General features: G+C 41.1%; 1 protein-coding gene across 1 annotated transcript in view; it reads right to left on the bottom strand.

Annotated features, from left to right (window-relative positions):
• Positions 1–22,445, bottom strand: part of AASS (aminoadipate-semialdehyde synthase) — an 83,101-nt gene extending 60,656 nt beyond the window's left edge. The window contains exons 1-9 of the mRNA XM_068972618.1: positions 22,367–22,445; positions 14,813–15,037; positions 10,381–10,557; positions 7,105–7,189; positions 3,766–3,833; positions 3,511–3,657; positions 2,228–2,306; positions 1,974–2,101; positions 204–352 (exon numbers count right to left, since the gene is read on the bottom strand). Coding sequence (XP_068828719.1) covers positions 204–352; positions 1,974–2,101; positions 2,228–2,306; positions 3,511–3,657; positions 3,766–3,833; positions 7,105–7,189; positions 10,381–10,557; positions 14,813–15,022 — 1,043 coding nt within the window. The 5' untranslated portion in view covers positions 15,023–15,037; positions 22,367–22,445. The remainder of the gene's footprint in view (positions 1–203; positions 353–1,973; positions 2,102–2,227; positions 2,307–3,510; positions 3,658–3,765; positions 3,834–7,104; positions 7,190–10,380; positions 10,558–14,812; positions 15,038–22,366) is intronic.
• Between the last annotated feature and the right edge of the window lie 2,300 nt (positions 22,446–24,745).

Raw genomic sequence — 24,745 nt, forward strand, 5'->3', positions numbered from 1 at the left:
AACAGGATTGTAAATCATTATACTTCAATTAAAAAAAAAAAGAGAGAGAGAAGGTTAACTGTCAAATATTGCCAGGATATTAAGTAAGGTAAGGCAAACAACCAGTTACTAACAGTCAAGTCCTGTGCTATTTGGATCCCTGCGTGTGATACTGTCCCAGTAGGCCTGCTGCTGAATACTGCTGTCATTGCTGAAGTCCTTACTTGTGTGGCAATGCAGGGCAGCCTTCAACACCAGCAACTGGGGACTTGCCTGGAGCCAGGAGACTCTGAGCATCTTGGCGGGTGAGTAGACGAGGGGTGTTCTGTTCCCAGTAGATCCCGTTAATTAAACAAGTTGTATAGGGTGCAATCTGGAAAGGAAATTCCAAGTTCAACAAGATAGGAAATAGCCCTTTTCAGTGCAGTGTGTTGAAAGAGAACTATCAGTAAAATTTATGAGAAACAACATTACCTCTAACTGACTTTGTTATTTGCCAAGTCAGTAGCTACATTTTGAAGCAAAGGCAATAAATACCCACCCAGATTTTGGTGGAGAACTACCTCATAGAAAAACATATGAACATAAATATCAATATTGGTGTTCTACAATATACTACATAGCCGATAAAAGACAAATAGAAATTTAAGCAACCAAGGGATCTATTTCCAGCTCAGCCTCTAGTAGGGTATGATCTAAAAGCATTCTACCTCAACTTCCCTGGGTTCTGTTTCCCTTACCTGCCAGATGGGGATAATACGTACCCCATTCCTCAAAGGGATGCTGTGAAGATTAAATCAGATAACATCTGTAAGCTCCATGCACAAACGAGCTACATGCATGCATACATGATAACTAGGTCACTATAAGTTTTAGGATGCATCCAATCACCAATACTTCTGTGATTGGGGAAAAGGGAAGGGACGGAAATTTACTAGGTTCAAAATTTTTCCATTTGAAACTAGTTTTTGTAGTTCCTGTTTCTCAAGCATTCTCAAGGTACAGGTAAAGGTCCTTCGTCTATAACATGCTCTACATGTTATAACACTGAATTTCATACCAAAATCTATAAATGCTATATTTGTTCAAACATTTAAAATTATTTAAAACCTGCCTTTCCACAACAGGTGCATGCATTTTTGTTGGCTGATTTTGAGGAGGACGAATGCATAACCAATGATTACAGAGCACATATATATTATCCCTTTTACAAGATGAGACCACTGTGTCCCCATGTGAATTGGAAGTAACTTTTGTACAGTGGAGACCATACTATTTCACGCTGGTTCCCTGTAATCAAAATGTATTTCAAGATGGCTGGCCGAGATTATTATTGCAACTTGTGGTCATAGAAATGATGGATCAATGTTGAAATCAAAACTCATCCACATTGTGCTTTGTCCAAGTAATAACTCATGATAAATACAGAAAACAGTAACCCACAGGAAATGATTTAGAGCTTTTAGGACCTCAAGTAGACCTCAAGTAGAAACAGAGTCAGTGAAGAAAAGGGCACACCCACAGAAGCCACAAAGTTACCAGGCAAACTGCTACTACAGCTAAGTCACTTCGGTCGTGTCCGACTCTGTGCGACCCCATAGATGGCAGCCCACCAAGCTCCCCCGTCCCTGGGATTCTCCAGGCAAGAACACTGGAGTGGGTTGCCATTTCCTTCTCCAGTGCATGAAAGTGAAAAGAGAAAGTGAAGTCGCTCAGTCGTGTCCGACTTTGTGACCCCATGGACTGCAGCCTACCAGGCTCCTCCATCCATGGGATTTTCCAGGCAAGAGTACTGGAGTGGGTTGCCGTTGCCACTCCAAACATCTATAAAAGCCAACAATCCCTAAGAACAACTCATAATACCCAAAGGACTCACAACAAATCAACAAAGGGAACTGAAAATCAAGGTACACATTTACAATTTCTGGCCTTAAAAATAGCCTAACTATAGTGTATCATGAGCAAGTAACTCAAAAGCTAGGTCTGATACTCACATCAGTATTAAAACGGCTAATGTAGCGCTCGGGGTATTTGTCATACTCCACAGGGTCATATACACCATCTGTTTTCCTGACAAGATGATGATGGCGACTTAACACTGTTCCGTACACTTTTCTCAGGTCTTGCAGAGGAGAAAGAAATTAGTAAAGTGGGTCACAAGTGATATAGGTTTATGATGATAAAATATTGTAATGCACAAACTGTTAAAAACAAAGATACATAAGTCTCTCCCCTCCCACCTCCTTACCTCCATTTTGGGAAACTTCTTTCAATTCATGTGGCTCCACATACTCACAAGGTAATTCATTGAAGATTTCTTGGGCTCCCTGTAAATAATGCATGAGTGAAAATTTAAAAATCAATCAGAAAAGAGCCAATATGTTTTCCTCATTTCCTCAAAAGTTTCCAGCTCACTTTCTCCACAATTATATAGCTCTACTGCCCTGCCCTGCAACTGGGACCACAACATGAAAGTACGGATGAGCTTCTTGCATACAGCCTGCAAACCATTTAAATACCACTCATTGGAGAGGGGGCTTCCCAGGTGGCTCACTGGGTAAAAGAAAACATGGGCAATACAGGAGACACAGGAGACGTGGGTTCGCACCCTGGGTCGGGAAGATCACCTGAAGGAGGCAACTGGAGGCAACTCACTCCAGTATGCTTGCCTGGAGAATCCCATGGACAGAGAAGCCTGGTGGGCTATGGCCCATCAGCTCCCAAAGAGTCAGACACAACTGAAGCAACGGAGCACGCACACATGCACGTTGGAAAGGGCTTTAATTTTTTACTTGAGCTTATTCAGCACAGACACAAAAGTGTTTAGAATTGAGAGTGCAATAAAAATATTTCTATTTAACTTTTGCTCCATTGCAGAAATTATCTGAAGGGGGAAACTGTATTTCCTACCCCCCCAAAAAACAAATCACATGACTATCTCACAGTATACTATAGTGATGTCCTGTCTGTAAAACAGTCTCATGGAAGAAATATCTATTTTACAATTATAAGTTTCTTTAGGGGATCACAAATGCATTCTCAAAACTACCCCAGAAGGGAGAAAATAACAGTTCTAGTCTTATTAGTTATAAGACTTACAACTATAGTTATAGGTATAAGACTTATTAATTATGACATAATTATAGCTATAAGACTTATTCTAGTCTTGAATTAAATTTCTTAGCATCTCATCTTGGGGTTACTTCTAAATTTGCGGACATCTCAGTGACAGAGGTAAAATAGAGCACCCTAAGAACAGAACTTTTCACTGCAAAGAGTTATCTGTCTAAAAAGAAAAGAAAAAAAATTCAAAGCCCCTGACAGCTTGGAATCAACTAAAAGCAAAAAGAGTAAGTTTGGACCAGTACTGTTCTTTACTACAGGAAAAGTTTATATGTTAGAAAAGTACCAAGAATAGAATGCCCAGTCATGGAAAAAAAAGGCTCTGAAACGTCAACAAAATGCCCACATCCTTCAGGTGAGTGCCCAAGTTCCAGACTGTTTTACGGAAAGAAGACAGTTGGAATTTACCTTAGATACGTTACCAGTCCCTGTGAACACAAATGTTAAGGGCCCTATTGACTTCGGCATCAAACCCAGAGATATTTCATAGCCAGCATCGCGGACAGCTTGCACGGCCTGACCACTGTTCCTGTAGTTATGAGCCATGCCAATGTGCTGCAAGCAAGCATATGTGGTTCACATTAGTTGACCACCCAAGATATATTTCTATGTTTAAAATGTGATGTGTTTAAAAAAAAAAATTAGACACAATAAACATCTCACCATAAAAGGTGTGTGATGTCCCAAAGCAAGGAGCCTTAAACCCATCCCATGAAGAATGTTGATCATCCCTGTTGCAGAATCAGACCAACAGAAAGACCGTTAGTTAGGAGGAGTGGAAACTCTTTTCTCTGCCAGTTCTCCAACCTGCTCCATGCTCTGAGGAAGCACAGACCACAGCATCTCAGTTTGGAAGGGGACCTGGAAGTTATCTATCCATTCCCTCAAGTTTCTGCCATCAAAAGAATTAACCCAGCTGCACCCCCCCTCCTGTCCCCTCCACTTCCAATCCTGCTAAAATGGAAAGAGTGTGCCTCTTCTTCTCTAAGGTTAATCTCTCCACCTTTGCTCCAGATCCCATCCTTCCTGTCTCACTCAGGAATTTACTCTGGAATTATGTCCTCTTTCTAACCCTCTGTATTGGTTAATTCTTAACATTTAAACACACCTCCATTTCTCAGGTACCAAAAACAAATGAACATGTGAAAACAAAGTCACCATTGACCTTATGACCCCTCCTCCCACCCTCAGCTATTTCAGTGACCTACACAGCTAAACTCAGTGGACACTTTGCAGACCTTGAATTACTTGTCAGAGGCATTTGGCAACGTGTACTTAGTCACTCAGTTGTGTCTGATTCTTTGTGACCCCATAGACTGTACCCAGCCAGGATCCTCTGTCAATGGGGATTCTCCAGGCCAGAATATTGCAGTGGGTAGCCTTTCCCTTCTCCAGGGGATCTTCCCAACCCAGGGATCGAACCCAGGTCTCCCGCATTGCGGGCAGATTCTTTACAGTCTGAGCCACCAGGGAAGCCCAAGAATACTGGAGTATGTAGACTATCCCTTCTCCAGGGGAACTTCCAGACCGAGGAATCATACTGGGGTCTCTTGTACTGCAGGCAGATTGTAGAGCTTCTTTTTGTTGGAACTCTCTTCCCTCAGCGTGCCTGGCTTGAACACACCATCACCCTAAATTTCTGCATGCTCCTCTTTGCATCCTAGTCTTTGTATATTAGTGTCCCCTGCGCCTTGCTTAACACTGTCACCCCCAGGATTCTGTTCCAGGCTCTCTTCTCATCAATCTCTACATTTTTATTTTCCTTAGCTAAACTCATTCATTCCTAAATTTCAGGTATTCTCTGTATACTGATGACTACAAGTCTGTATCTCTAACACTGATATTTTATTTCAAGACCCAGTCAACTACCTCATGGATTTCTCATTTTGGATGTCCTTCAAAATAGCAAAAACTTAGTATGCCCGTAGTGAGGACCTCAGCATCCATTCTCCCCTTCTTCTTTCTCGGAAGAGAACTTTCCCTCTCCATATCCCTGACAAATTTTCCTTGATCTTTTTTCTGATGTTTACTTTTAAGGAATAATTTATATACTATAGATCACACCGATTTAAAGTCTAAACTTTGTTAACTGTTAACAAATGTACACACCCATATTCCCAACAACATAATTAAGATATAAGCTACTCCCATCACCCCAGTCAATCCTCCCCAAGCTTTGGTTCTGAACAACTGATTCTATTTCTGTCTGTGTAGCATAGTTTCTTCTACAGTTGCACACAAATGAAATTTTAAATATTTATTATTCTTTTGTCTGTCTACCCTTACTCAGAATAATGCTTTTGAGATTCAGGCATACTTTGTGTGTATAAGAAGTTTGCTTCTTTTTATTGCTGAGGAGTGTTCCATTCTATGGCTATACTGCAATTTATTTATCCATTCCTCTGCTGATTGCCTGGGCTATTATGAATGAAGCTACTATAATAATTCTTTACAAATAATAATTTGCTTCTCTTGACAAATGCCTATAATTTATTTTGTACATTGAGATTCAAGAATTTTATTTCTTCGTGAGTTGTGTCTTGCACAATTTGCCTATTTTGTCAACATTGTTGTATTTATTGGCCTATCCATAATATTCCCTTATCCTTTTAAAATTTGTGACGTACATAGTGATAATTCCTGTTGTATTCCTAATATTGCTTTTTTAAAATGTGACTTCTCTGTCTCTTTTCTTAAAAATTAATCTAACTGGAAGTTTATAAAATTTACTGATTTTTTAAAAAATAACCAGCTTTTAAATTTTTGCTTTCTTCTTTTCTAATAAAAGCATTAAATGCTATAAATTTCCTTCTAAAAAGCACTTTACCTTTATTCAACAAATTTTTGTGTGCTATTTTAATTCTTCATTCAATTAAAAATATTTCCTAATTTTTCCTGTGGGAGGTCTTCTGCACTCATGGATTATTTTAAAAAACATTGTTTATCTCCCAAATATTGGAAATTTTCTAGATATCTTTGTATTATAATACCAAAGTCAATTTTATTATAGTCAGATCACATACTCTATGGTTTTTAAACTTTTTAATTCATTGAGGATTGTTTTGTGACCCAGCACATGGCCCATCTAGGTGGATGTTCCACATGACCTGAAAGGAGTGTTTATTCTGTTCTGCGAGTTGCTAGGTGGAATGCTGGGTGCGCAAGAGCTGTCACTGATGTCACGGTGGTTGATAGTGTTTTGTGTTCTATACCTTACAAATTTTCTGTCTACTTATTCTGACAATCACAGACCTTCAAGTAGTCTAATCTGATACAAAGTTATAACATGTAGTGTTTCTCAACTAAAGATGGTTCAAAGTACTAGCTGGGACAAAAATCAAGTGTTAATTTTCCCCAAATTCCATCTCTTATCCTTGTAGACTGCTCCTCCATGGGTTCCTGTCTCCACATCTGCTGCTGCTGCTGCTAAGTCGCTTCAGTCGTGTCCGACTCTGTGCGACCCCATAGACAGCAGCCTACCAGGCTCCTCCGTCCCTGGGATTCTCCAGGCAAGAACACTGGAGTGGGTTGCCATTTCCTTCTCCAATGCATCAAAGTGAAAAGTGAAAGTGAAGTCGTGTCCGACTCGTTGCGACCCCATGAATTGCAGCCCACCAGGCTCCTCTGTCCATGGGATTTTCCAGGCAAGAGTACTGGAGTGGGGTGCCATTGCCTTCTCCGATCTCCACATCTTACCTCTCCCATTTCACCCTTTCTTTCATTTTTCAAATTTCTCATCGCAAACTGATCTCTCTTTTCAGCTCCCAAACAGAAGAATTCCAAGCCTATCCATAGCTATTGTCCTTCTCTCTGTTCCTTTTCTTTATCTCTGTAATAAATGTAGTGGCTCATTTTATTCCCCTGATATTCATCATTCTTACTCACACCCACCATGTTTATTTTTATTGGTGGAAATGAACACTCCCATCCCCTTGCCACAGAAAAAACACAGTTACTTTCCAGGCAAATTTACAGGCAAATGTAACAGCCTTGGATACCTACCTGCCACACCTGCCCACTGTCCAAATGCCACCACCCGTATTCCTCTATGATCCACCATTTTCTCATAATCAATAAGTCGGATTTCCTGAAGAAATGATAAAAAAATTTCTAAATCATCCAGCTTAATTTCAATGGGTAGAACACATATATGAGCAAGTGGATATTTCACACTTTTCCCTCTTATAAAATATATCTTGACTTGCTAAAAGTTACCATGAGGTACACCATGAAATATTTAGAAAATGCTGGATCACAAACCAAGGATAGGTTTGTGATGAGAAACGAAAGAATGCTTCTAGCAGGATGCTAATGCCCCTTGACGGCAGGCAATAAAATAACAAAGGTATGATATCCTTGAACTTTTAGCCCGGCACTATCAACCAGCATTTCTACATAATGCCCCACTCATCCTCACATTCTTCCCTCTAGTCTCAAAAATGAGTCCTTCCTGAGACTAATCCCTGTGAGCTAGATACCAACCTTTTTCTGTGTCTTCCAACACCACTCTTGAACTTATTCTCATTCTTGCGTTCTCTCTCTTTACTGTGTTCCTTCCCTTCAGCCATTCTAAATATTCCCAAGTCTCCCTTCTACCTTAAAAATGACAACAAAACACCCTCTCAAGTCCATACACACAAATCTATCTCATTCTCTCTCTTCCTCTCTCTTTCTCTTCTTCTCTCTCTTTCTGACTCTCTTAATATCTCTTTCTCTTTCTCTCTGTTTTCTCTCTCCAGGCTCTCACAAGCAAGCTTTATTTAAAAATTAAAACAAGCTGCTTGTTTTTCACTTCTTCATTTTCTCTAAAATCATATCCTTCCCCTTTCCTTCCCTTCCAAGAAAAGGGGATCTTCCCTTTCTCTTGGAAATCCTCTATTAATTCATGCTTTAAAGCTACTAATACATTGTAATTATAGAATTAAATAATCTATTTATTTCCTCAAAGATAATATAATTTTTAACATGTCCATGTATTTAAGAATATTTAATATTCATCCAACTCCAAGTAATTTGTTACAAAAATGTTGCCCAAAAGCAGCCCTGCTGGGTCTGTTTTTATTAATTTTCTTGAAATGAACAAAAGTTCATACAACTCCCCCAAAAAAAGTTTCTGAAGTACTTTTTGAGGAGTTTATCTGCTTAACGTGAAACATTCTTATTATTTTCATTAATTAGTTTTTGAATTTGTTTTTTTGAAACACTGCAAATTAACTGTAGTCTCTGTTTAGTGAATTTGAAAATAGTAAGAATGTATTATGGATGCCTATATAAAATACATTTTTCTCCATCTAGTCAAGGCTATGGTTTTTCCTGTGGTCATGTATGGATGTGAGAGTTGGACTGTGAAGAAGGCTGAGCACCAAAGAACTGATGCTTTTGAACTTTGGTGTTGGAGAAGACTCTTGAGAGTCCCTTGGACTGCAAGGAGATCCAACCAGTCCATTCTAAAGGAGATCAGCCCTGGGACTTCTTTGGAAGGAATGATGCTAAAGCTGAAGCTCCAGTACTTTGGACACCTCATGCAAAGAGTTGACTCATTGGAAAAGACTCTGATGCTGGCAGGGATTGGGGGCAGGAGGAGAAGGGGATGACAGAGGGTGAGATGGCTGGATGGCATCACGGACTCAATGGACGTGAGTCTGAGTGAACTCCGGGAGATGGTGATGGACAGGGAGGCCTGGCGTGCTGCGATTCATGGGGTCACAAAGAGTTGGACACGACTGAGCGACTGAACTGAACTGAACTGAACTACTGCTTTTATTGTTCATGAAATTCTCCTGTCCTCTGCCTATTGTCAAATGCTAGTCTAGTTTCTAACGCTCTAATATCTTCACTCCAGGACTTAGACCTTGGACTTCTCCATCCGCATTTACTCCCTACCCTCATCCAATCTCATGGCTTTAGATACCTTCTGGTCTCTGACAACTGTGTATCAGGACGAGCTGGCTTCCTGAATTACAGATTCACATTCAATGGCCCACTCAGCTTCTCCCCTTCAATGTCTAATGGACAAATTAAACTCAACAGGCCCTAAACCGAACTCTCGATCCTTCTAAACAAGCCTGTTCCTCTGGCAGTGGCATCATCTCAATCTAAGGCAACTCCTTTAAGTTACTGAAACCAAAATCCCGTAAGAGTCAGCTCTGACTCCTCTCTTTCTCTCACAGTCCATACTCACTTCATCAGTGATTCCTGCGGGCTCAGACCTCTAATATATGCAGGTTTTGTCCACGTGTCACAACCTCTGCTTCTGCCTCCTCCGTGCGAGCCACCATCATTGGCAGCCTACCATCTGGACTAGTCCAGACTAACAGTCTTATTAATTTTGTTCTCCTCTCACTTCCAACTATTATTCACACAGCAGGCAAAAAAAGCATCTTAGAATATGATTTTCTCTAATCCTCCACTCAAAAAGACTGTCAGGGCTTTCTATTACTATTCTCTTAGCTTAGCTGACTTTGCCCAGGTGGGTATGGCTTGATCCTTCATCTCCAAAGGTTTGCTCAGTTCCAACTTAGCGATGAGGCTCTCTCTAGCCATCCTATTTAAACTAGCATTCTCACCTCCCCTGGTGCCCAGAACTCCTTTTTTTCTACTGTATCATATTTACCTCCATTACATATATCACCAAGCAATGTATGAGGTATCATTTATTTACCATCTGTCTCCTTCCACTCAAATATAAGCTCTGTTCACTGCAGTAATCAGTGTCAGACACAGTGTAGGCACTTGGTAAATACTTGCTGAGTGAATACTCTGTAATTTAAATAGATGCTAGTTTTTCCACAGTATTAATAATCTCAAAAAAAAGTGTTTTTTTCCTTTATGAATATGTAAAAATAGTCTCCAGTTCAGTTCTGGTACTACAGAGCAACCTCAGTCAATTTGCTTCACCTCTCTGGGCTCCATCTGAAAAATTAGGGTGGTGGGTTGTATGATCCCTAAGGTTCTTTTCAGCTCTAAAATTCTACTCGGCCATATTTGACCAACTAACCTTATAAATTAACGATCATTTGGGACAAATGCTTCTATCATTAGAATACAACAGGAATGAATATGTTTGATTCTTCTTTTTACTACCCTGCCCCGCAGAGGAGCCCTAAGAGCAGCAGAACTACTCAAGCACTATCTTACAGGTCGTCTTTCCTGTTGAGGTGAATAACATGATGTATTTCCTAGATGCTAAAAGAAAACTGAAACTCCTCTTGACCGTTAAAGGCAAAAAAAAAAAAAAAGTTTCGGTGTTAACATTTATGAATATTGCCCACTAAATACCCGTTTTAGGATCTCATCCAGCAAACCCATATTGGCCTCCTGAGCCTTTATTGTGTGGGAGAAGAATGCATAAGTCTTCTTGGGCATTAATTTTTCCTCTGGTGGTCTTTTAACTCCCAAAATTAGACAAGCTTCAGAAATATCCTCCTGGAGAATGCCGCCAGCTTTGACATATTCCTGGGAATGCAATTTTGATTGAAAGTTATTCCCCTGATTTGTTGTATTCATATTTTCTTTATTAAATAAATTTAGCAGTTAAAGACACAACCTTTTGAAAGAATAAAACATAAGGAGCAAATAATGGAAAAACTACTTCTAAAATTCTTACTTGCTGACTAAAGATGAATTTAACATGTTTGACTTTCCCAGCAAAAACAAAAATCAGAAAATTCAGCACACAATTTCATTTGAAAACAGTTAATAGCCACTAACACACTAGAACGTGTGATTTAAATACACTTGTAAAATATTTTTTTTTCAACAATGCTGTGAAATATGAAATACTAAATAGCAATTTATTGTTGTTATTACTGTTTAGTCGCTAAGTTGTGTCTGATTCTTTGCAATCCCACAGACAGGAGTCTGGCAGGCTCCTCTGTCTGCAGAATCTCCTAGGCAAGCATACTGGAGTGGGTTGCCATTTTCTTCTCCAGAGGATCCTCTTGATCCAGGGATTGAACCCATGTCTCCTGCATTGGCAGGTGGATTCTTTATCACTGAGCCACCAGGGAAGCCCAGTAATTTACTACTTGGGTATATTTTTAAAAGAAAGACATAAATCTGCAACATTTTCTTTTCTTTCTTTTTTGGGGGAGTGGGGTTCAATTAGTATTTACTATTGTCCTACTCTGTACAGTGAATTGTGATAGAGATGAGATAAAACCCAAAGAAAGAGACAAGGTTCCTCCTGTAAAGGAGCTCACAAAGTATTGTAGAAAGAATCAGAGGCACAAGGTATTAGGTTGAATTCGGAAGAACAGTATGATTATTCTTACTTAATATGAATAATCATTACTTAATGATAATTAGTATGATTATTAATAATCTCAATGATATATTAATTTAACAGATATTGAGATAACTCCCAGGAGAGATGATGATGGAAATACAGAAATTTAAATTAATCTAAAAGGCTGAGTAGGATTTGGAGGAACAGAGATAGGAAATACAAGGTGGTAATACCAGTAAGAGGCATTGGAGAAACACATAGAAATACGGAGATGGGAAAGTAAGGAGATGTTTAGGGCATAATAAGTGAATCAATTTAGAAAAGTAGACTGAATATTATCATTGTGAATATTAGCTTTATTAAATAAAAATTATCATTGATATTTATTAATAAATTACTGTATGCTTTGCTAAGCTCTTTGGGTGAATTATTTAATTCTCAAAACTCCCATGAAGTAGGTGCTATTATTATCCCCATTTTATCAATGAGAAACTCGAGTCTCACACATTAAACTGAGATTTCATAACTAGTACATACAGGCAACAAAGAATTATTTCAGATTTTTAAATAAAGGGGTAGCATGATCCCAGGGATGGGGGAGCCTGGTGGGTTGTCGTCTATGGGGTCGCACAGAGTCAGACACGACTGAAGTGACTTAGCAGCAGCATGATCCAGGCAGAATTTTTAAGGCACCAGAGGTGGCAGTTAAATAAAATGAAGATAAATCTAGTTAGGAATCTACCTGAAAGGAAAGCATAAATCTACAGGAGAGACAGTAAAAGTAATAAACATGTTCATGTCTGGTTTCTCTGAAAACTATCTGCCCATTTATAGTAGACTGGTTAAATACATCATGATAAATCAGAGAGCGATAATAACAGAGTAATTACTACATAGACATTGAACAGAACGAAGCTGATTTCTATGAACTGACATGGATAGATTTCTAGGATATGCCTTCAGTTCAGTTCAGTTCAGTCACTCAGTCATGTCCAATTCTTTGTGACCCCATGGACTGCAGCACACCAGGTTTCGCTGTCCATCACCATCTCCCAGAGTTTGCTCAAACTCCATCCATCAAGTCGGTGATGCCATCAAACCACCTCATCCTCTGTCATTCCCTTCTCCTCCTGCCTTCAATCTTTCCCAGCATTAGGGGATATGCCAAAGAACAAAGCAAGGTGTGAAAGAGTATATACAGTATACAAGGTTCTGCATAAGATTAAAAGGAAAATAAGAAAACACATAACACATATTTTTGTAAGAAGAAACAGGAATGATAGATCAGAAACTCATGAAAACAGTAGCCTACAAGGTAGATGGGACTGTAGGGGATTAAGATAATAGCAAGACTTCTCTGTGTTGCATCTTTTTATATGGTTTTAATCTTTAAAGGGGCTTCCCTTGTGGCTCAGCTGCTAAAGAAACCCCCTGCAATGCAGAAGACCTAGATTCGATCCCTGGGTTGGGAAGATCCCCTGGAGAAGGGAAAGGCTACCCACTCCAGTACTCTGGCCTAGAGAAGTCCATGGACTGTATAGCCCATGGGGTCGCAAAGAGTAGGACACGACTGAGCGACTTCCACTTTCACTAGGTGGCTCAGTGCTAAAGAATTCACCTGCAATGCAGGAGATGCGAGTTCAATCCCTGGGTGGGGAAGATCCCCTGGAGAAGGAAATGGCAACCCAATCTAGTATTCTTGCCTGGGAAATCCCACAGACAAAGGAGCTAGAGGACTACAGTCCATGGGGTCCCAAAAAGTCAGATACGATTTAACAACTGAAAAACAGCAACAACATCTTTAAAATGTATACATATTTAACTTATTTAAAAAATAAAACTAAATAAAAAAGGATTTAAAAGCAAATGTTAAAATTTAATAGAAACAAAAACAAATAAATCCAACTGGTTCAAACTGATATGTAACCACATAGAAAAACTAGTTCAGATATGTTTTGTACAAAGCACACTGAATATTCTTTGTGAGATGCAGTCTAAAGGCAAAAAAACATTCTTCTAAGAAACATTAAACTCCATTCAGTATCCTCTTACTGAGGACAGAAGATGAGATGGTTGGATGGCATCACCGACTCAATGGATACAAATTTGAGTTGGTGATGGACAGGGAAGCCTAGCATGCTGCAGTCCACAGGGTCACAAAGAGTCGAATATGACTGAACTGAACTGAACACTATATTCGTTTCAGATGTATACCAAAATTAGTTTCAGGTGTATACACTGCAAAAAGATCACCACAATAAGCCTGCTGCTACTGCTAAGTCACTTCAGTCGTGTCCAACTCTGTGCGACCCCAGAGACGGCAGCCCACCAGGCTCCCCCGTCCCTGGGATTCTCCAGGCAAGAACACTGGAGTGGGTTGCCATTTCCTTCTCCAATGCATGAAAGTGAAAAGTCAAAGTGAAGTCGCTCAGTCATGCCCAACTCTAGCGACCCCATGGACTGCAGCCCTCCAGGCTCCTCTGTCCATGGGATTTTCCAGGCAAAAGCACTGGAGTGGGGTGCCATTAACAATAAACCTAGTACTGTTCTAGATTAAAAGAACTAAAGATACATAATAATAAATTCAATGAACCTTATTTAAACCTTGCTTAAAATAAAAACCATAAAAGACATTAGGGACAATCGGGAATTTGAAATGGGTATGTGTGATGATCTTGTGGAATTATTAATTTCTTAGGTGTGAAAATGAAATGATAGTTATGGTTATGTAGGAAGACAATTTATTCCTAGGAAATACATACTGAAGCATTTAGAGATAAAGTGTCATTGTCTGCAACATATTTTCAAATGGCTCACAGAAGAAAAACCACGTGTGTGTCTCTAAAGTAAAAATAAAAGTTAAATCTGCGTCATAAGATTATGGTGAAGAATGAAGAGAATGATGAATGTGAGGTGACTGGCAAGGTTAGGACTCATGAACAAACTCTACATAGTAAAGCATTTCCTGGAGACATTGGTCTTCCCAGTCCTAAAACCAGGGTCACATATGAAAGAATGATGGGAAGGATGTCATCCCTAAACTGGAGAAAGCATGGAATGAGTGAAAACAATACTTACTGGCTAAATTCTGGGCTCAAGAAAGTATTCTAACTAGACGTCTCCTAACTATATAATCTCACTACAACCGAAGTAAAAATACTGTTGTGTTGTCCTTAAGTGACACTAGCAAATGCTTTGAGCTTCCCTAGTGGCTCAGATGGTTAAGAATCCGCCTGCAATACAGGAGACCTGGGTTTGACCCGTGCATTGGGAAGATCCCCTGGAGGAGGGCACGGCAACCCACTCCAGTATTCTTGCCTGGAGAATCCCCATGGACAGAGGAGCCTGATGGGTCGCAGAGTTGGACACAACTGAGTGACTAAGCACAGCACAGCTAACATTTTAGGTTCACTCAGATGCTCTGTAATTTTCATACGTAGAGTCATTTCACTTTCACATATCTTTACAAATTGGAAATATTACCTTATCGTGAATGGCTCGCCGATTGGAAGGTTGTATTAAGACCTTGTATCCCAGGTTGGTGATCCCTTTGACGTGCCGGGGAGCCAGAGGAGCGCGCCTTTCCCAGGCATTCACATCCTCCCGCCTCAAGGCCATCACCGCCTTATGGTGAAGCCCTCTGGAGAGGCTGGGGCTCAGCCTGCCCAGTTTGGTTCTGGACACTCGCAGCATCTTGAAACCTGATGACTGTAAAGACATTATAAGAGCAGGACAATGAAAGGCAGGAGGGCTCACAGGTCAGTTCTGGTCTCCTGAGAAATCTGTTGTAAAATCTAACCAACCCAGATGGTAACAGATTCAAGGTGAAAAAGGGAGAGGGAAAACCTGGATGACATTGCAGTGTTCCTTTACCCAACCAAAACTGAACTTTCACAAACAAAGGTGAATCCAAAATTAAAAAACAAAAAGTTCCAAGCACTGACAGGACACTAATCAATATTCGCTGTGTCAAAATCATATTTTTAAAATATATGCTTTATCAAACCATACATTCAGCCCAAAGGTTTTAAGCAAGTTAGTCTACAAATACAGGAAGATCATTTATACCAATTTTAATGATGAAAAATTTAGAATCCTTTCATAATGTTCAAGATCCTTGACAATCCAGCTCCAACCTCTTTCCAGTTTAATCGCTGATCATTTCCTAACCTAGTTCTACTCAGTGTGTTTTACAGCCTGTTGTTGGTCACTGAGCTGCTTTTTACTGGTCCAGAATGAGATGTGTACAGAAATAGAAAGTAGGCACTTAGAAATATTTATATGACAGGATCATTTTTTCTAGTAATTCATTGGTATTGAATTTTATAAAAGCATTGGTCCTGGCAGATTGGAAAACAAGACAAACCTGTTTTCACCATAGGTGTTAGAAGCTGGAAAGCATACCCCTAAACCCCTGCCCCACCCGACACCCCTCAGCTTCACTTCGCTGACCCTGTTGTTGCTTTTTGCCTTTCCAACCTGTCCTCTACCCTACCACCCCTCCCTGCTATTACATTAAACGCAGACCTTAATCAGTTCTCAGACTGCTGTCCCAGATTACATAACTCTATTCATTTGTTCAATTAAGAAATATTTACAAGAGGCTTACTACGTGTCAGCACAGAGTAAATTCTACAAAAAATTTTAAAGCATAAATACTAAACAGTTTTCAAATGGGAACATAAACTTAGTAGTCAGAGGTTATTTCAGATCATTTGGATGCTAAACCTTGCTTTTCTATGTTTAAGGTTGGCATCAAAATATAGATACTAAATGATCCTACATCTTCTAGAAATTCCCTAGCATATAGCAAAATTCTTATGGAACACATTTCTGTTACATCAGACTGCAATCTCTAAATCAGACCCACCTTAAAGAGAGGGAAGCTTTGTCCAAACAATGGAACATACAAGTACATTTCCTACAGGCGAACTACTTATCACCCTAGATAGAAAATGTGTAGGATAACTCACAACGCAGAGTGAAAGAATAAAGCAAACAGCAAGGAGTCCAGCTAAGAAGGCTTTAGAAGAAGGGCAAGGAGAGAAAACACAGCACACAGCAAGTAAACAGTCTGATCATGAGGAGTTCAGGCTAGCTTTTACTCAGGCCAAATACAGATGATCGACATTTCAGTAAGACTGTTACATACTCTATCTAAGGCTTTGATTTATATATATATATAGCTTTGTTTTTAAACAGACTATGCTAACTCCAAGCCATTTATTCTCCCTCAAGCCAAAGGAAAATCTGCGATATTTCATAGAACTTGCAACCATATGTTTACGAATGAAATCAGTTCCAAAGACAAGTGATTTTTCTCAACATACTGACAAGCCCACAGTCTCATCTTCCCAGCAGCGGTTATATCTCACATACCATGGGTGACCAAATGATCCTAATCTTCTATACTTAGTAGCAGTTCTTGGCACAAAGATTCAGAAACCTACCCAAGTAATGCAGTCTCTCTCCTCAGCCCAGGTTTGATTTAAAACCACAGCTTCCCCTTTCTCAGAAGCACTCTTCTGCCTTTTCTCTTCCTCCATACCTCCTTTGTTTGGAGTCGGAGGTATGGTGTGGGAGGAGAGACACAGACATATATACTCACGTAATATACACATACGTGTTGGCAGAGGCAGACTTTCCTGGGGAAGAGGACACGAAAGTAACAGAGGCTGACCTTCTCTGTTTTATTTAGGAAACTACTTTCACTTTCACTTTTTGTAGGGAATCCCAATTCTCAACACTTTGTTTTTAAAGAAATAGAACAATAGTTACCACTGATTTAACATTATATGTCAAGCACTATGCTGAGCACTTTATAGACAGTATTTCATTTCCTCCTTGTGGCAATCTAATTAAGCAGATACTATTATTCTCATCGTTTTACAGATGAAGCAACTGAAGTGAAATCCGACTAGCGTGGTTGCTTTAAAGCCAGAGAAGAATCCCTAGGTTAACAGTTAACGCTAGGGATTCTTCTTTGCCAAAGCCTGCAAATCCACACCTCTTATATTTGACATGTTACTCTTGCCAGCTCAATTCAGAAAGAAATCAGATCCATATGGTATTGGCTATATGACCAGTTCTCCCCCAGCATGGGGTGCCTCCATCAACCCCTTTCCTACATGTCACCAAAAATCCATCCTGAGCCTCGGCCAAGGTAAATTTTAAATTTCTGGATGCTTAGTAAGGAGACGATTATAGAGAGTCTGATTATATCAGTAACTGCTTGAGCCTTGAACCTTGCTCCCAAGTATAGAACTTTCTGGGACTACCATTCATTTCATTCTCAGGTCATCAAGAAATATATAATAGTGAGACTTTCTGAATTGCTCCAAGATAGAATATGCACAGAGTCGGACATGATTGAGCAACTGAACTGAACTGAGGGTATTATGACTCATTAGAAAAGACCCTGATGCTGGGAAAGATGGAAGGCAGGAGGAAAAGGGGTCAACAGAGGATGAGATGGTTGGATGGCATCACTGACTTTATGGACATGAGTTTGAGCAAACTCTGGGAGATAGTGAAGGACAGGGAAGTCTGGCATGCTGCTGTCCATGGGGTCTCAAAGAGTCGGACAGGACTGAGCAACTCAACAATAAAATACAAAACAGAGTTAGGCTTGGCCCCTTCTAATTTCTGTTGCTTTCATTGGGATATGTAAAAAGGATTACACATTCTAATAAAGAAAATTTAAAGCCATATCATCTGTCTCTAGCCCCCAATCAGAAATGTGCTCTTTGTCCATATATTTTAGATCTTTGAAATAATTTCACTAGAATACAATCCAGTGACTCACACTAAAACCACCAAATCACAGGGGGAGATTTCCGAAAGTCAAGTTGTTTGCATACAATCAGGCATACATTTTGGCTAAATTTAGAGTGACTAAGGATGGAGTAGCCATCAGTTGACTGAAATAAATAAAGGGTGAGAAATGCAAATGATTTATACCCTCACTTCCAGTTTATTCAAAACATGCAAGTGTATTTAAAAAGCCGCGATGGGACTTCCCTGGTGGTTCATTGGCTAAGACTCCAGGCTCCTATGGCAGGGGGCCCAGGTCTAACCCCTGGTCAGGGAATTAGACCCCACATGCCACAACTAAAGATCCCACATGCCACAAAGAAGATGGTAGATCCCGTGTGCTGCAACTAAGACCTGGCACAGCCAAATATATAAATATATTTTTTAAAGCCATAGTTTCCCAGGAAGCCTTGATACAATAAAGGCAAGCAACTGCATGACCATGAGTCTTCGCCCACACTATATATTTGGCATCCAGACCATAATAATCCTGAAGAGGTTCATAAGAGTTCCAAGTTAACAGAACACCTAGTGATAGCCTAGAACTCCTCCAAGTACCTCCCAACCCCAAGGCTTGTTAGAACAAGGCTTGAACATGAACATGAACGAGGCTTGAACGAGGCATGAACATGAGGCTTGAACAACACTGTCCTCCATACTTCTATTTCCTGTTGCATAGCTATATTCTTTTAGTGTTAAAATAGTTACAAAGTGAAAGTGAAAGTGAAGTCTCTCAGTCTGTAGGACTCTTTGGGACCCCATGGAATATAGCCTGCAGGCTCCTCCATTCATCCATGGGATTTTTCAGGCAAGAGTACTGGAGTGGGTTGCCATTTCCTTCTCTAGGGGGATCTTCCTGATCCAGGGATTGAACCCAGGTCTCCCACATTGTAGGCAGACGCCACCAGGGAAGCCCATCAGCTACTCAAAGTCATCCAAAGATAATACCACCTACCAGTCTCCTGGTCTCTAGCCTACAAATGTAACTTCACTGAGATGGAATGCAAAGTTAGTTCTGAGTTGGAGTCTTATCCACAATGTTTATTTGCTTAATTTGTCCCTTTGTTAAACTCTATAAGTTCTTTGAAGAAATGAATTGTTTTCCTCATCTCTATATTTCCAGTGATTTCCCTGCAGGAGAACTTAAATATTTGGTGAAAGAATGAATAAATAAATGAGCAGATTTAAATGAATGTCATAAAGACCAGTGAAGCAAACAAAATAAACTCATGAATAAGAACAGGGATTCATATTTACCACTGGCCCAACAAGGCTCAAGAAAGATCTAATCTCTTGTCAAGATCTCATAGATCAATGAATATTATGAAATACAAATAAAAATGGTATTAAAATCCAGATCTGGTTGCTGAGACATATAACTGGATATGGGACTCCTTCCTTGACTTCAATTTCATAATTCAAGCTGGAATATAATGCTAACATCCTTTTCAGCTTTAGTATGCTGATTCTATTAAGTATAGAGGATGAGATGGTTAGATGGCATCACTGATTCAGTGCACATGAATTTGAGAAAACTCCCAGAGACAGTAAAGGACAGTCCATGGGGTCACAAAGAGTCGGACACGACTTAGCAGCTGAACAACAACAACATTAAGTATAGTAGTGACTGGACACTGTGGATCACAAAGGCATTCAAATTTTAGAACATGAAGAGACACTCTGACTCATGAAGATCCAGCCAAAGTACACAAACAGGGAAACAAAATACCAAAAGCACTGTGGAGAAAGACAGGACATTCACCTAAGTTACCTGCATTAACTGCAGTGACCAGGAGCCAAAAATAGGAGGGTGATACCTCACAAAAAATTCTGACTACTCTCCTCCATAAATGGCCTGGGTTCCTCAGCTTCCCACTTACTCAAAGACCTTGGTGAGTAACTTAATCTGTCTGTACTTCACCTGCAAAATGGGATTTATACCTACCTCATAGGGTTATTGAGAAGTTTACTTGCACTAATAGTCATAAAGTGCTGAGCACTGCCTTACATGTCATAAACACTCAGTAAATGCTAAGCAAAAGGCTGCAAGGCTGCCCTCTCCTCAAAGGTAAACACAGCCATCCATCACCCCTGACAGTGGAGCATCACTTTCCCTTCTTCTGGGTCACATTGTGGGGAGGCCTTCATAATGACTCCATGTTCATCCCTTCCTCTTCTTACTTTTTTAGGAAAAAAAATTTAAAAAGCCCAGTAAGCCTTCTCTTTACCTTCACCCTTCAGGCATGAGGGTTCAAGATAATAAGTTATCATTTTAATACTACTTTTCATCAAATTTAAATTACTTTTTTTCCCCACATTTTAGCATCCTTGAAAGGAGGATACATCTTATAATCGACTGTATCTTAATTCTATGAATATGGTAATAACATTGTTGGTTACTTTCCATTCCAGATATACAGCATTTCTGTGATTCCATAAATTCCATAGAATTTTTTGTGGCCTCACCACAGAAACTTGTCACTGTTTGTAGTGTTATCTCTATGAGAAAATTAATACAAGAATATTTGGAAAAAATGAAAATTTTGTGTTAAATGGGACTGGTTACCCACCAAAGATCATTTCCAAAATCCTGCTAATGCTTAGAGGACTGGTTACTTATGGTATACATTTTCAATTACAAATAAATCAGAGTTCTGATGATGCTGTCACCAAAAACAAGTGAGGCTGATAACAAATAGGATTTTCTGGAGAGTGGGAAAGTCACTTGGGGACACTGACTCAAACCTTTGTCCTCCTAGCTCATTTTGCAGAAGGGCCACCAGGTTACGCAGCTAGAACGTCCTGTGGCCCATAAGTTCACTCCTCTTTATAGTAAAAAAGGGGGAGAGGGAGTGAGAGGAGTTCACAACACACATACATATATAGAAGCAGCCCACACCAAGTGTCACGGTTGGTTTTGTTGTTGTTGTTGTTGTTTTTTCAATATAGAGTTTATGAAAGCCATATGTCAAAGTCGATGAGAGTTCACTCCTGCGCACAGCTAGGTCGCCCTAATCAATTACATTTTCACAGCCGAATAACTGACGACCCACAACATAAAAAATGCTCGTCTTCGTTCGAGTTACTAAACACACTCTCTCCCTCTTCCCATGCCACAAGCCACTTCCACTCTCCTAAAATCAGTACCTGGAAAGCATATTGCTTCCAGAAGTACCCAGGGCATTTAGCCCCATTGAGTTAAACAGGGTATTTAACTGCTTCTAACCGCGCCCCCTCCGCGGGCGAACTCTCCAACTGGCCCGCACAGTGCCTGCGGGGTCTCAGAAATTCAGGAGACGCTGATATCCAAACATTCAACTTTCGCACTTTTCCTGTCTGTCAGAGGATGGAGGAGCCTGGTGGACTGCAGTCCATGGGGTCGCACAGAGTCGGACGCGACTGAGCGACTTCACTTTCACTTTTCACTTTCCTGTACTGGAGAAGGAAATGGCAACCCACTCCAGTGTTCTTGCCTGGAGAATCCCAGGGACGGGGGAGCCTGGTGGACTGCCGTCTCTGGGGTCGCACAGAGTCTGACACGACTGTAGCGACTTAGCAGCAGCAGCAGCAGAGGATGGAGGGGGATGGCCCGCATCCCAGAGAAAGGTCAGGCACATGGCCAGTGTGAATAAGTTTGTGATGCGAATTTGTTTAAGCAGGCCAGGGGCTGAAAAGGTCAACCAGTAACTGCGCCGAAAGCAAGCTTGGGGGTGCGAGCGTGCTGGGCCGGAGGGGCGGTGCCCGCCGCCGTCCGTCAGCCACCCGCCGCAGCCGCCTATCTAAATAAGCACACAGTCCAAGAATTAACAGAGGCTTTGTTCTACAACTTCAATACCAACTCTTTACTCCCCAGCAACCGCCCCCCACCTCAGCCCTAGCCAAAAAAGAAATGCACATTGCCATCCCTTCTCCTGCCTATACAGCAATTCCGGCGCTGCGCCCACTGCCCCCGACTTCCCACCCCTCGTCCGCAAGGAAACGCTCGGAGGGAGGCCTGGGGAGGAGGCCCGAACGCTCTTCACGCTCTTTCCCACTCTTGTCCCGGCAACGGCCGGCGTCCGCGGAGCTCCCGGGTCCCCAGCGCCGCAGGGAGGACTAGGCAGAACACTCGCCCGCACCTCCCGGCGGATAGGCGGAGCCCCGCCAGCAGTCTCCAAACTCATCTCACAGGCTGAGCCCACTGCCCATCAGCTCAGCTCCTCCTGGCACCCCACCCGCCCTCACCTCGTCGGGTCCCCGCCGCCTTTGAGCTCCCGGGCCCGGGGAGGGGAGGCTCCAAATTCCCAGGCTTCAAATTCCCAGCCGAAATTGGGATGCAGGCGGTGAGGAGGAGGTGTTTGCTCAACTTCTTAGGACGTCATGACTCCTCCTCCGCAGCCAATCAGCGCCCTCCCTGAGGGAACAACCTTCTTCTCCGCCAATCGGCTGCGCTGCCAGGTACTAGGTCATACCCTGCCCCAACTCCACCCCGAAAATCTTTCTGCCTTTTTAGATCTCTGACCTACGTCCGTAGCCGGGGACCTCACGTCCTTCCAGGATGGTTATTGACCAAGTTTGTAACTGTTCGCAGCAGGGCACAGGCGGAGACGGTGAAGGAAGTAGTCCGAACATTACACGTTCAACAGATGGCTGTATCTCCTGGGGGTGGGGGGGGGGGGGGGAGTTTCAAACTCATGTATATCACGCTCATTAGCAATATGCACTTCTCAAAACATTTTCACAGCCTCACAACAAAACCGTGAAGCCTGATGACCGTTCTTAGAGCAGTTTTAGAGTCTAGCAAACGGAGACTGAGAAATTAAGTGTTGTGTGTACACATCCAATGAATATTAATTTTATTAATGAATTTAATAATTTCACATTGAACTTTATTCTTATAAATAGTGTGTAGGCCCAGAGGTTTTTTGCTCAAATCAATGAGATGATCAGAGTTGCGTGCTTAAGGGAATATGGTCTAGGTAGTATACAGAAGGGATCTGAGTAAAAATGATAGTAAAAACTTTAAAAGGACAGAGTCAACACCACGGGTAAGGATGACAGGTTAGAGGAAGAACTGAAGCAAATTTGGTGTTTCAAGCTTGGCTAAGTGGTGATTAGGAAGCAGGTGATACTGAGAACAGTGCAGAGAAACATAGCAAGAAGGAAAGTCTTTAGAGGAATGATTAGGAATACGATCTTGGCGATGTAAAGCTAAAGATACAGAGGGAAAACTCAACTTCCAGAGAGGGCTCTAATTTTCTTTGTAATTGGAGATATGAGTGGAGTTTATAAAAATGTTCTAGGTTCAATATTGTTGACAGGAGAGTTGAAACCCAGCTGTGGCAGGTATGAGAAAAGTACATGTTGGAGAAAATTTTCAAAACAGAAGGAAATATTACTCTCTGGCCACTGACACCCTAGGAAGACCACAGATGGACTTCATTTTTCAGCTTCTAGAGCTGCGGCTAGTCTTCACAAAACAAATATTCACCTGTCTTCCAGGGCCAATTGTCCAGGACTTTCTTTTCTTTTTTCGTCTGTGCTGAGTCTTTGATGCCGCACAGGCTTCTCGGGGCCTACTCTGTCGTTGAGGTACATGGGCTTCTCAGTGCAGTAGTTTCTCTTGTTGCAAGCATGGGCCCTAGGGCTCTCAGATTTCAGTAGCTGGGGCACGAGGGCTCAGTAGTTGTGGCTCCTGGACTCTGGAGCACAGGCTCAATAGCTGTGGCACACAGGCTTAATTACTCTGCGGCATGTGGGATCTTCCCAGACTAGGGATCAAACCCATGTCTCCTACACTGGCAGACAGATTCTTTACCGTTGAGCCACCAGGGAAGTCCTAGTCAGGGCTTTTAAAGAACACTAGACTTTGTCACATATGCATGAATTCTTAATACTCATTGGGTGTGGATATGCTATACTTAATCTTTCAGTCTCAGTGTGCTGAACTCTATAACTGTTCCAAGAATTGTCATCTGGCTTCACAGGCTTGTTATGAGGCTGTGAAAATACTTTGGAAAGTGCGAATCACTAAACAAATGTGATAGTCATGAGTTCAAAACTTTTTTCCAGGAGATACACACGTCTGTTTAGTGTGTCATGCCCAGACTCTTTTGCCCACGGTCCTTCATACAGTGTCTGAGTTCCTTCAAGGTATGGCCAAAATCAGCCATCTCAGCTTTATTTCGACAGCCTGAAAAGAATAGTGAACCACAATCTGTCCTTTGTTATCTCCTAAGATTAAGAGCCTGGATCAGAATCCTTACTTTTCCTCCTCGAAGTACTTAGTTTTAAAAAAAACCTAGGTTTCCTTATCTATTAATAGGAAAATAATAGGGACTACTTCAGGGGTTATTGCGGGCATATAAAATGAGAGGATGTCCAAAGTGCTCTGTCAAGCATCTAGCTAAGAAACAGACAATTATTATTTATTTTCCCAAAGTCTCTTGTTGTTTATTTATCTGCAGTTCTCTGTCATTTCAATTGGGTAAATTAGGAGACATGAAAGGAGTGTATGCAGGGATAAAGGAGGGCAACAAATAAAAGGTTGTGATGCCCACTTGCTCCCCAGGACTAGAAACAGTGAGATATCTGTAGGCCTTAATAGGTCCAGAGGAAGAGACA

The sequence above is a fragment of the Capricornis sumatraensis genome, chromosome 5 (genome assembly GCF_032405125.1).
Source record: "Capricornis sumatraensis isolate serow.1 chromosome 5, serow.2, whole genome shotgun sequence".
Classification (NCBI taxonomy): domain Eukaryota; kingdom Metazoa; phylum Chordata; class Mammalia; order Artiodactyla; family Bovidae; genus Capricornis; species Capricornis sumatraensis.